This window comes from Xiphophorus hellerii, chromosome 20, assembly GCF_003331165.1.
Source record: "Xiphophorus hellerii strain 12219 chromosome 20, Xiphophorus_hellerii-4.1, whole genome shotgun sequence".
Lineage (NCBI taxonomy): Eukaryota > Metazoa > Chordata > Actinopteri > Cyprinodontiformes > Poeciliidae > Xiphophorus > Xiphophorus hellerii.
This window is the reverse complement of record NC_045691.1, coordinates 25,322,112-25,335,403: the sequence shown is the minus strand read 5'-3', so window position 1 is coordinate 25,335,403 and position 13,292 is coordinate 25,322,112. Positions and strand designations below refer to the sequence as shown.

Below are 13,292 nucleotides of genomic sequence, written 5' to 3'. Positions count from 1 at the left end.
ACGGTCTGCCGGAGCGGCACAGCCAGAGCTCATTTCTCTTTGTTTTGCTGGACATCATGCACTCCTGCAAATTAACAATCGGAGGGTAGAAACCGCCCGCTAGAGAACGGACTGCGGCCCGCCACAGCTGGAGTCCAAAAACGCCTACTTTCACAGCAGAGAGAAGAGCTTCACAATATCTGATCTACATAATATACACACACACACATATATAAATAAGATTACACTGTTGAGTGATTAAGATGTTTTCCAAAAAAAAAAAAAAAGACCACTCATTCACGCTCGTCTGCTTGGATAGTTTTGGGTTGTGTCCTGAGCTGTGGACTTCGGTCCCACAAAATTCACAAATGGCACATTAGTCAGCACCCTAAAGGCACAGGGAGACACATGGCACTCAAAGCTCTGTCAATATTTATGTACAGACATAGAATGTGACCTACAGCCGCTCATATTTGCGAATCCAATGCCTCGGTGGTAATCTTCAGTTTGCAAAATATCTGCAGGTCCCTGATTTACAGCCTGAGGTGCAAGAGAACTTTGTGACTGCTTAGGCACCCTGTAGGCTTAAAAATGTACAAACTGTACGAACGCTGAGGAAAACCATAATTTTAAAGTCACATCAACAGAATCCTAGTTTAATGAGTCTTTGTTCCTTACGGTTGCGCCTGAACAAAACAAAAACTTCACCTCTCCTCACAGAATATGTAAGAACCCTGACGGCAGTGGCGTTTTGCCCAGAGCGCCCTTGAGTTACGGGGAGGCAGCACGGGTACTTCAATAAAAAGTATTAATATCCACCCCCTCCTGCCATGCAGTTTGTAAATATGGCCAGATGCAGTTGGTGGCTAACATTACTGAAGATGTCAACTTTCAACTGATTCTTTTAAAGCAATATGAACTGCATTAGCTCACCTGTAGATACAAACCCTCAATACTTAGACCAACAAAACCTGGACAATTTTACACTGAACACAGATTACCTATGATTAGTTATTGAGTTATTGTGCATTGATAATTTATTCAGGGAAACTTTACATCAAGCAGCTATACATCCAAGAACCACCCCTGTACAATGAGCTAGAGGTCAGCTTTTCTTTCACTGCCTGTTAGCCAAACCCAGCCCATTAGCTGTTCCAAATTGTCTCACTTTTGTCAATAAAAATCTCATGTTAAACATGCATGAATTGTCATTTTGATAAGCGGGGATCCTGTCGAGTCTCTGTTTAGCGTAGCAACATTAGCATGGGTGAGCATCAGTGTTGGCTCTTATTAAAAAAGAGATAGTATCAGAATCTTGACATCTGTGCCTATAACTCATATGCATTATTATAATAGCAAAGGATGGCTGTAACCCTATTTCCTTTGTCATGAATAGGTATTTACATGCTAATCAGCTTGTTGGATAGACATTTACTGCCAAAACAATAAGTATATGTAATAGATAATAGTACTCTATAAATGAAAGATAAGAGATTGTTGGAAGCAATAATATTTTTTTTATGAAATACAAGTTGTTGAGGTATTTTTTTTCTTATACACATTTTGATATGATAATGTTATGTAATAGGTAAAAATCATATTCGAACATATTAACGTGTTTTGGGAATAACTGACTTACCTAAATGATCAGATCATCAACAATAACCTCAGTTACTCACGTGGCCCGCCCGCTGGTTTAGGGCCTCATATAACCTTGGACCGGCCCTGTGTATATGCGCGTATGGTAGCAGCACATGTTGGTAGGAGGAAGAGACGGGAATTAAAAAAAAGGAAAAAATTAATCCACATATAATGGCCTACCTTGCGCCGTGAGGGAGAAAGTAATAAAGAGTGAAAAGAAAAACGATTTGAACATGTAGTTGGACACGCGCTGTGTTCAAAAGTCTTTCACAACTAAAGAAGCGCAGTGGAGAAACACGGCGCGTTGTGCAATAAAATAAGCAGATACGCCACATAGTATAGAGAGGCAGAACGGGGGGTGAGATCCCGCTGCTGGAGCCCAACTATAACAAACTGCCGAATTAACCCGTTTCACTCCGCTCGCACGGGTTGTGGGGGCAACACACACACCGCCTCGGAGCCGACCCTGCCGACGGCGCTCCGTATAACCTTATAGTTCCAAAAAATCCTCCACTCCCCCTTCCTCCACCTACTGTCGCCATTTTATACATTGGCGACTTGATATGTGCTGCCTTCACCGCGGCGCGAGCTCAAAATCCAATATTCAACGGCGACATATATATTCAGTAAACAACTTTGGAAACCGCACCGCGGGGATATACCGAGGCGTGTGTGTGTGTGTGTGTGTCGGTGCGTGTGTGTGTGTGTGTGTGTGTGTGTATGCGTCCATGGGGCTGCGGGAGAGTGGTTGAGTCCTTACCTCAGCGGCGGCGGCGGCGGCGGCAGTGGGAAAGATGGAATCCGACATTAATACATAAATGAATTATTTTGGCTCCGCTCGTTTCGCTTTGAGAAGAAGAAGTCGAGTTTTTTTTTGTTGTTGTTGTTTTTTTTTTTTTTATATATATATAAAAAAAAAAGGGGGAAAGAGGGGGCGGCTGCTCCCCTTAAGTGAACCCAGTGAACTAGCGTGAACCCGTCGGTGACCACAGCAAGGTATGTTACATTGCGCTACCTTCCCAAAGCCGTCAGCTCCACTGTACGAGGACGGCAAAAACAACTATGGTCGGCGGCGCAGGACGAGGGAGCTCCAAAAAATTATAGCGAGTGTATTTCCTATGAACACGTGACGCGGAGCGTCATCCAAAATCCAAAAGCCCTTTCATCTAAAATTTTGGAGAGGGGCGGGGATGAGATGGGGATATATGCATGTGTGTGTGTGGGCGTGTGTGTGTGTGAGTGAGTGAGTGGAGTGAGTGCTTGTACCAAAAGAAAAAAAAATGGAGGGTACACTGATACCCTCTGCACATTTTTGTTTATTCTTATAGCTCGTGAAGCGGTGCTGATGGATTTATTGTTTAAATTAGGAATCTGATCTAAATTCATGCGCCCCGAAGGCTTCCCCTTCCAAAAATCCCATTAATTAAGTAACATGCGTGTTCCATTAGATGCGTGTCTTATTAGAAGGAGGAGGAAGAAGAAGAAAAAAAGCCTTAATGGGCTGTGTGTGCTGTGTATCGCCGTTGTGGGAGCTGTCATTTAAAGCACATGCCTGTCAGCCCACCGGCTCAAATGGACATTTTTACACACGCGCGTAATTATTTGAGAGCAAATTTGTGCAGATGCGCCGTAACCGTAGCCTACGCTATCCGTGTGTGTGTGTGTGTGTGTTTTTAAACGCAGGAGGATAACTTCCCTTTGAATCAAATTAGAGCTGCTGTACTGATATGATTGTAAAATATGATTTGCGCGGCTGCGGCCCTTCGTGACCCTGATGGCCCTTTTTTTTCTGTGCGTAAAAGCGCGTATAGAGAGGAGCGCGCGGGCCCCAAACACACCGGAACGAGCTGGAATTAATGTATGGCACGAAAATAGATGGTGAAAACGGGATTAAACTAAATAGTTTCACAGAAAATGGTGACAACATCACAGAATAACGTGGCAATAACGTTCAGAAGGCCCTGAAGTTTTGGCACACACGTTTATAAATGTGTAGATCTATATAAGGATCGTGTGTGTGTGTGTGTGGGTGTGGGTGTGTGTGTGTGTGTGGGGGGGGGGTGTGTGTGTGTGGGTGTGTGTGTGTGGGGGTGTGTGTGTGTGTGTAACAAGTGGGTGGGCTGCTCTGGTAGGCCCTCCATGCATGCAGGCAGAAATATACTCTGAGCAGAAGAACACATGGGACCAATAGTCCTACACGCCTCCAGTATCACAAAAATGGATTTACTCTGCCTTTCCATTATGTCCTTTACCGGATTCAGAAGTTGCCTGTAGCTGTATACAGTCAGGAAGAGGGTTGGGGGGGGGGGGGGGGAGATGAATTATCTATGAGACAGATGAATCACCCACCATTAAAGCAAAAACACTCTGGCTAGCAGGATTGCAGAAGAACACGACCTAGCTAGCATAAGGACTCTAGTGTGCAACGACTCTGCCTAAGATTAGGATTAAAATGATATTTGCATTTCCTAAAGGTGTGGTGTGTGAAGCTGGAGGACTGCAAGGACGGTGTTGAAGTCTGTTTTAATTTTTACTTTAATACTCAGTTTAAACTTTAAGCTGATCACTGCTATTTTTTTTTTCCGTCAAACTAAATACAACTCTCAAATTTCCATCGAGAAATAAAACCCACCTGAACCAAATGAACACTTAGATGTTCATTTTTCATGGAAAGGACAAGCCTGTTGAGATACTCTAACATAGATTTTAGATCTTTGAAAAGATGCTGTCCTGTTTCATCCAACAAACTTCCACTTTTTTCCCCCCACATGTGATACACAACGTACTGCATGAACTGAACTGAAGCTTTCTTCAATGAATCCAAGACTGTTGGCTTCCCTGGCAGTCCTTGGAAGCTGCAATCAGAGCTTCTCTAAAACATATTAGCCTTTCAACATGCAGTCAAAGCCTTGAGTATACGACCTTATATTCCACTGTGCTGCAACTCTAAATTTACTTTTAATTTCTTTTACTTTTTTTGTCTCATTTGATATACTTCTCTGTAGATGGTGTTATTCTGTTTGAAGGGGAACATCTTTAGCTCATTGTTCATTTACAGCTCAGTTAAATGTATGTTGTGTTTCCTGAAAAAGCTTGTTTTTTATGTACTGTAAAAAATACACACACACACACACAACAAAACATTAATGGCCTTGAGGTTGACCTTAGTGCTCTTCTCTTAACATCATATTGAAATTCTCCTCAATTTGTAACACTTGAGATATTTTTTTGTGCAAATGATGTGATTTGTGAAGTCGTTCAGGAAAGACGACGCCTGGACTGTCGAGATGCGTCATTTTTTTTCCACATTTGATGTTCTAAATTGCGTGTGATTGAATTGTACTATAAACAGGATCAAATTGGACTCTGTACAACTGAATATGAATCTGTCAATTTAATTTGGTTGTTTTATTTCTGTACAGCACTATGTGTGTTTGACCTGTCTGTACTGATGACATTAGTTGTTTACTTGTGACATGTAAATAAACCAAAAAGCCTCAGCAAAAAGCCAGGACGAAAACCCAAACTGGAGGTATTTTCTAGATCATGAAGATGATTTTTTTTTTTTTAATGTATATGTCAACATTCAGGCCTTCAGGGTGACACCAATACTGTACCATTATTTTTAAAATAACACTGAAACTAATATGTTTTTTGTTTTGCATTATTATTTTATATTAATTATTAGTTGGGGTTTTTTTTTACTCCAGCTGTGTGCAAAATAAGTGTGTAGGAGATCACTGCCCCTCCCCCACCTGTTGCTGCTGGTCAGCTGGGTGAACAAGGCTCTGGCACAGTTTCCCTGGCATTCAAATCAGAAAATTTCAGCTGTTTGTAATTTCCAGAGTGTTGAGCAGCCAGCAGAACACAATGTTCTACAAAATAAACACTTGAAAACAAATGCTAACTATAAAAGGTATTTGTCCTATATTTTTGCTCGTCTGTATAAAAATCAAAACAAATAATTTAGACAGATGTAAAAAAAAAAATAATAAAAAAAAAAGCCAGGATGCTGTAGTTTTGTAAGAAAAATTACTGCCTTACTATTTTTAATAATAGTATTGTATCATGTACTTATTTGTTTAAATAAGCAATCTGAATTAAATGTTTTTCTGTCGTGAATAATGCTATAACCTGTCCATTTAACCATTGAAACAAGTTACTATGCTATTCATTTTAATGCTTTTTTCCCCACGTCATTTTACAGGATAAACATCGTGATGACTCAAAAACGTTAAAAACGTTAAATGTTGTCACATGTTGGATTAAAAATGGCTTCGTCTTTAGTCTTTCTAATAAAAAAAAACTGTGTGCTAGTTAAACCTCTTTGTAGCTTGGAGTTCAAGTTCAGAGTCAACCATGCGAGAACACGCGGGGACGTGGTTTCTTCTGTCACTGAAAGGAAAAGCCGTCAGAGTGAGAGGTCTCGGGCCTGTTCTGATCTCTGGTCTGTAACCGGACCACAGCAGAGCGCGAGGGGGCCGTACAGGAGGTTTTGTTTTCCTCCAAACGAGCCAATGAGAGCCGCCGCAGCTCAGATTGACACCCCGAGTAGACGAGCCCGGAGCCGCCATTCAGGTTAGACCAGCGTCCACCAGCCAATACGCGGGCTGGACGGGTAGCAACGGAGGGAAGAGACAAAATACAAATTTCTCCTCCTTCCTGGAGGTGAGAACGTTACCTGTGCTGCTACCGTTGACGGAGGGAAGAAGTCCCAGCCATGGCTCTGTCGCAGACGTTGGACGACTCCCCGTTGAGGCTGAGTCAAAGACCCGCCGCGGCCGACGTTGTCAACCTGCAGGAAGTCTACAACGAGAGGCACCGGCTGGCTCTGGAGGAGTTGCTCTCCGGCGGGGTCGAGAACTTTCTGGATTTCCTAAGGAGGGAGAGGATTCCCAACTTTCTGTCGGACAATGAGATCCAGCGGATCCGGAGCGCCGCCGTGCCTCCGCCGCAGTGCGTGTCGGTTCACGGGGAGGAGCTGGAGCATTCGCTCGGCAGCTCGTTGGACTGCTCCTCGGTCACTTACTTCCCCGAGGTGTCCGACGTGGAGCCGCCGCTGCTGGAGATCGGATGGCCCGCCTTCACCGCGGGCTCTTACCGGGGAGTGACGCGGGCCGTGGCTCACTTCCAGCCCAGCTATGGAGAGACTATTTACGCCTGCAAAGAGGCTGCTAGGCGGATGATCAAAAGTGCAAAAGAGGTAAAAATCCCAATAAAAATAATATATTCTCTAACTGAAAACACACTTTACTGGAAGTCCTGAATTTTCAGCTAGTGCCAGTACTTTTTTATATATTGCTCTGTCACTCTGAGGGCTGCAGAATACTGTGTTTTTGTTTTTTATACTGTAAGAGGCTTATTATTATGCAGTGTTGTGTAACATGTAATCAAGCAGACCTTTCTCTTGACATAAATTCCAGGGAAATTCCTAAATCCTCTTTGGCCCTTCCTGGAAATACACTCCAGATTGTCTCCATGGAGTCAGACACATGTCTGATTCTTACAAATTCAGCTTTAGCTTTTTCAATCAGCAATGATCTCAGGCCAAATGCTTGTACTATCTCAAAAGATAAAAAAACAAACAAACAGTTTGAAATGGGACCTGTCGTCAGTCTAAACTCTGGTTGTGTACAGAGACTTTCCAGTTTACAGGGATCTTGCAGGCGGAAAAGCACCTCAGGCCCGTGTGGGACCTGCGTGCCAGATGTGCCTCCACTTGCTTTGCTCACCTGCAGGACACATTGAGCTCCCTGCTTCACCAGGAAGCTCCAAACACACATTTTGTCTTTGACTCGCACCTTTAAGGCAGGGGCTGTGTGTGTGTGTGTTTTGGTATCTGTTTTCCTGGAAAAGCGTGGAGTTGAGGTATTCTCCAAGGTGAGGACGAGCACGGAGAATGAAAGTGGAGCAGGGAAAGTGTATGCATTTCCAGACTTTCTCCTAAACTTCCCTCCATCCAGTGCACCGGCTTAATATCCTTTACATTTCTCCAGCTCCTTTACCACCGTAATATCAAATCTTTAAAAGTAAGGTTACGTAGCGGTAGAAAATCATGCAATGACAAAATCAGTAACTTGCATCGATTATAGTTTTCTGGCTGAACATCGATCTTTAAAAAGCCTGACCTGCTGAGGCCGTTTTTTTGTTGTTGTTTTTTTTCTGAAAGTTGCTAAACTGTAAGTACTTACAGTACAGTAAGTACTGTTGTTACTTAGCAACAATAGCCCACCCCACTGTTGCTAAGTTGGCAACAGTGGGGTGGCTATTGTTAACCAGCCATGTGGAGACATGACCTTGTGGGTGGGGCCAGTCAGTCCGCCCTCTCTCCTGGCAGAGCCAAAGGAGAATGCGGCTGATTTTTGAGACTCATTGCGGGGATCGATGAGATCAGTTTCACATTGAAGTGCAAGCAGATGCTCCAAAATCTACTCGGGCGGTTTGTCGGCTCACACAAACTGTTGGTGCGATATCACATTGACAGCGAAATTAGTTGTGACAAGTCCACCTTTCCTTGGTGCCAGATGTGGACATCTGGAGCACTGAGACGCCGTCAAACAGACGTGGCCGGTACGGGAAGTGTGAATTCTTGATTTCTGAATTTGTTTGTTCTAGGTGTGGCCTTTTTATCATTTATCGTGACGAATTTTTTGTCACAAGAATTTTTGAATTTTCTTTGTCACGATAAAATCCATTTGATGATGTTTCGACCCCCCCCCCCCCCCCCCCCCCCCCCCCCCAAAAAAAAAAACAAACTGTTCTTATTGTCGGGTTTGCTAGTTCTACAAATTTGTCCGCTGTTTGTCCAATGAAGGCATTAAAAACGGCAATAAATTTGAAAATACAGTTACCGTGTAAAGCTTAGTGACGCAAATCACACTTCTCTATGTGATTGGTGTCCTAAAGTGTGTATTACAAATGGGGATGTTTTTTCAAGAGCATTATTTATGTTTGTGGGGTTATATAATTGCTGTGACACACAGTCACAGTTGCATAGTTACCTAATAAATATGTAATAAATAGTTCTTATTGTCACTATTGTCGTTATCACAATAGTGCTGCAAAATACTGTTGTGGTACTAATAAAACTTTAAGTCCATATGACTCACCTCTGCATTGCCCTAGTAATATCGTGCACACTGATGTTGCAAATTGATGGTATTGTGGAGCACTATTTTTAGTCATTCCATAATCAGACTATAACATTAACTGATATAAATTAGGACCGTTGTATCGTCATGTTTTTGTAAGAACGTGGTGAAATATATTGAAAAAAGTGCTGAAATTCATGATCCTGCGAGTTATTTTGACAAACTTCAAAATACTGCGTTGACGAAGCGAGTTTGGAGCTCCTGTCTAAGGCTCTTGTTGCGAAGTTTTGACAGAAGGCGTCTCAGTTTTTGTGTTGGACAAACAGAAAAGCTTTTTGAACAGCCTCAGGCATTAAGGTCTCATGATTATTTTTGGCAGTTTCGTTGAGCTTAAGCAGACCCTAAACTGCAGTTCCGACGGTCCATTAAATCCCACAAGGAAATAAAAGTTAAACAGATGAAACGAGCAGAGATGGCACAGATGTGGAGAAAAGTCAACATATTTGGCATCAGCTGCAGGCAGAGCGAGTGGAGGACCAGTGTTGTGGCTTTTTAAAAATAATTATTATTATTGTTTTAAAAAGAACGTTGAACGTTTGTATTTTTGTGTGAGAATCGGCGACGTTAGAGAAACAAGTGCAAACATGAGGAAAATATGGTCACGTTCACATTTTAAATCGCCTCGGAGTCATCAGTTAGTCTCCTTCAAACCCAGCGCACCGATTGCAGGTTTCTAGCCGATCACCCATCCAGACCGATTTTTGTTTGTTTTGGTTTTTATAACTGACACGGTCAGGTGTCATAATGTCGCATCTTATTTTGTTGAATTGCGCCGAACAGTACAAAGTTGTTTTAACTGCTTTCGAGTATAAATGAAAAGTTTAGCGTTGACTGTGTCTGATTGTGAAGATCTTGGCTGAGGCGAATCAGATCGGCTCCACCAAGTATCGGCCAAACGCCCAGTTTGAAGAAAATCTGGGTTGATTTCAGCCCGATATTTCTGTCTGTCACCATCCTACCGTTTTTCTTGACTCTCCGTGTGTAAATCCTGACCACTGTAGACGCACAAGCCAAAAATTCAGAGTAAACGTTTGTGTTTATATTTCCAAATGACAACAAAAGAAGACAACTCTAGTAATTTGAGTGTGGGAATATAATGTTTTACCTTTTTATTCTATAGCAAGCACAAAAGCTACATTCAAACAGCAAACCAGTAAAGGCCGTGGCATGAGTAAACACACAAATGATGAAATAAATACACCAATAAATGAACAAATTGTCATCCATAAGCATTTATTCATTGTGTTTGTCCCAATTTTTAATTGCCGCACAGGGATTTGAAAGTGAAAATGTGTAGGAACCTTCCTGTACGACGAGGCCCTTTTGTTCCTTTGTGATGTTAAACAGCTCAGTGTGAAGCGCCTCTGTAAGTATATGGAAGCCACTCACTGTATCGCCGCTGTGTTTACTGGTGTGCTCAAAGCAGCAGCCTTCATCTCTGCCTCTTAAAAGCATCCGCACACGGCAGACCCCCATCCAGGGCCGCTGAGATTCGTCTCCCCAAAAGAAAAACGGGACGGGGTTGTGGGAGCTCTCTTGACAAGCTGCGTGTGAATAACACCAGTTTGAAGCCTCGAATCGAAGATACACCCATGTCTAATCCTCGACACGCAACCTTTACCGCGGCATGCGAAATTCCATTCGTCGGTGTGAAAAAGACGAATCTCAACGGCCCAAAAAAAAAAAAAAAAAAAAAATCCACAGGAAGAAAGAGGAAAGCCCTCCAGCGCACCTACATTTCTTCTGTACAAGATTCATTTGTTTGCTGACCAAGCATCACGGGCGATCTCCATGGCAACGGACCACAGTCAATAGAAAGCTCATGAGCGAGCGCGCGTGCGTGCACACAAATCACAGCGCGAGTGTGTGACAGGGCTCCGCAGCCCTGCTTGAATGAGGCCTTGTGTTTGATAATAATGAAAACACAATCATGTGCTAGATCTTGCGAGCGGCGGCCCGAACAGGAATTTTATTATATTACCTCTGTGAATTTTTTATTTTACTTTTTTCTTTTCTTTTCTTGTTTCCACTGCAGGTGATCGCCATAGTGACGGACTCCCTCACGGACCTGGATATCTTTAGGGATCTCCAGGAGGCGTGCTCCCACCGCAGGGTGCCCGTCTACATCCTGCTCGACCAGTCATGCGCTCCCGCTTTCCTGAGGATGTGCAGGAACGTCGGCGTTCGCCTGGATGACCTGCGGGTATGTGGTTGCTTCGGTTCAGCTGGCCGTGCCTTTATGGGCACAACATGAGCAGCAGATGAGCATCACAGCCAAACAATTTGCCCTCGGTCCTTTGCAGCAAATGAGAGTGCGAACCGTCGCTGGCACGACTTACTACATGAGGTCTGGAGCCAGGATCACCGGGAAAGTTCATGAGCGTTTCATGCTGATCGATGGGAACAGAGTGGCCACGGGTTCATACAGGTACGGCGCCGTTGGACCACCAACCTGACTGTATGTTATGTGATACAGCAACACAAAGGAGGGTATTATTGTAAAAAGCATTTTGCAAAACCAATAATAGCAGAGCTAATTTTTTGTCTAGGGCGTTAGCTAACTTTAAAAATGTTTAGCACACTTGGCTTCCCCTAAATTCACATTTCCTGATAAATTTTGAGGCATTAATTTGCAAACTTCCAGTTCAATAAAGTTCGACATCTTTGTTGCAGTTTTGGTTATCGACTGTGAGGAATTCTTCAAGTTGTTAGACGTTTACGTTCACGCTCTTTTCACTGTGACTTTATTTCACACAGGAAACGCAAAGAAACTAAATAAAACACGGACAACAGAGAAAAAGATATAAGCTACATACAATATTCTTTTATCTAAGGGCATTATAAAACATGTTAAATGTGAAAATTAAATTGGTGATAGAGGGCTGTAGTCTTTCAAGGGCAGAAATATTTGAATAGAAATTAGCACTTTAGCTTCTGCTAAAAACCGTGTTTGTGTAGCACTTAAGCGTTGGCGTCCACTAGGTACCATGATAGTGTGTCGCTTCAGCATTAGCTTCTGAAAAGACTGTTGATGTAGAGTTTGAGCGTTAGCTTGCCCTAAATGCTATGCTGGTGTGTAACTTTAGTGTTAGCTACCTCTAAATACTGTGTTGGTGTAGCACTGCATTTAGCTCCTGCTAAATACAGTGCAGGAGCTAAATGCAGTTTTGGTGTGTCAGCTAAATACAATGTTGGTGTATCGCTTAATGTTAGCTTCTGTTAAATACCGTTTTGGGGTAGTGTTTTAGCGTTAGCGCAGCTAACTTTCTAGTTGGTGGTGCCCACCATCGATTGTTGGATTCAAGTATTTGTGTCTTCCTGTATTCAAACGTGCAGCCTGATGAATCCTCTTCCTGTTTCCAGGTTCAACTGGACTGACGGCAAACTGAACAGCAGCAACCTGATCGAGCTCTCGGGTCAGATAACAGAGAAGTTCGATGAGGAGTTCCGCATCCTCTACGCCCAGTCCCAGCCCATCAGCGCCCGCGGGCCTCAGAGCGTCCGAGGCAGCGGCGTCTTTGAGCACCTCAGCATCAAACACTCAGCCGCCTGCTCGCCTCTCGTGAGCAGAGAGAAGCCCGCCGAGCCGGTTCACCTGACCAGCACCCCCAGCCGTAAACCCCAGACATTACGCGAGCCTTCCTCTCCGAGTACCGGTCAAACCAGCCCGGTGTCCGACTCCTCCACCATAGACGGGGGCACGATGGAGCAGAAGCTCTTCCAGGAAGAGGTCTTGGCTGCTACCGCAAATGATCGTCCTCCCGCAGAGCGGCATGCAGAGAAAGACGCAGCGAGCCCCGCTGCCGCCTCCCGCCACGTCTCGACCCAGACCAGCCGTTCGGTGACAGACGGCGACACACAGACCGACGCTCAGCACCTCAGCCCGACTACCGTAGCCAAAACATCGCGACAGGACAGATCCCCCAGGCAAGTCCCAGCACCCCACGCAGATCCGGACACTTCTCTAAAGGACGCCCTTCATGAGCTGTCCAAAGAGCGGCGGAGCCACTACTCAGCCATCCGCTCCAAACTGGAACACATCGTGACCTCCCTGACCGAGAGGCGAGAGCTGGTGGACGTCACCAACGTGACTCAGGGCATCGGAGCCACTGGCGGCAGTAGGCAGAGGATCCACAAAGACACAAATCCCGGACCGCCTGCCGAAAGTGGGGGCATGGGCACGTGGCCAAGAGCCAGATGTATGCACTAGCTCATCTGCAGGGATTTTAAGGCTGTAAGGGAGCGGGCAACGAGGTGTTGAGAGGCTTCCTTTGTTCTAAATGAACACTTTTGGCTTCTACTGAAAATGTTATTATAGATATTTTCTTTGTTTTAATTCTTAGTTGACATTTTTTTCCTGAAGATTTCTCTATATTTTTTAGGTGCTGGGTTGTAAATTACCATTAAATTATGCCAGAAAGGGCGTGCCGTGGTGGCGTAGTGGTTAGCGCGACCCATATTTGGAGGCCCTGAGTCCTCGAAGCGGCCGTCGCGGGTTCGACTCCCGGACCCGCATGTCTT

General features: G+C 44.2%; 2 protein-coding genes across 6 annotated transcripts in view; one reads left to right on the top strand and one right to left on the bottom strand.

Annotated features, from left to right (window-relative positions):
* The window catches only part of zhx3a (zinc fingers and homeoboxes 3a), a 23,652-nt gene extending 17,239 nt beyond the window's left edge, over positions 1-6,413 (bottom strand). The window contains exon 1 of one of the 5 annotated variants that reach the window (XM_032550210.1): positions 6,302-6,413. The gene's annotated coding sequence lies outside the window, so the exon portion shown is untranslated. Of the gene's footprint in view, positions 1-1,658; positions 1,762-1,800; positions 2,291-2,380; positions 2,738-6,301 lie in introns of those variants that run through there. The other 4 variants (XM_032550212.1, XM_032550206.1, XM_032550211.1 and 1 more) reach the window with 4 other exon arrangements.
* fam83d (family with sequence similarity 83 member D) lies at positions 6,312-13,292 on the top strand. The gene is made up of 4 exons (XM_032550214.1): positions 6,312-6,823; positions 10,807-10,974; positions 11,075-11,199; positions 12,135-13,292. Exons 1-4 carry the CDS (start codon positions 6,341-6,343, stop codon positions 12,979-12,981), a joined length of 1,623 nt encoding a protein of 540 aa, XP_032406105.1. The 5' UTR covers positions 6,312-6,340; the 3' UTR covers positions 12,982-13,292.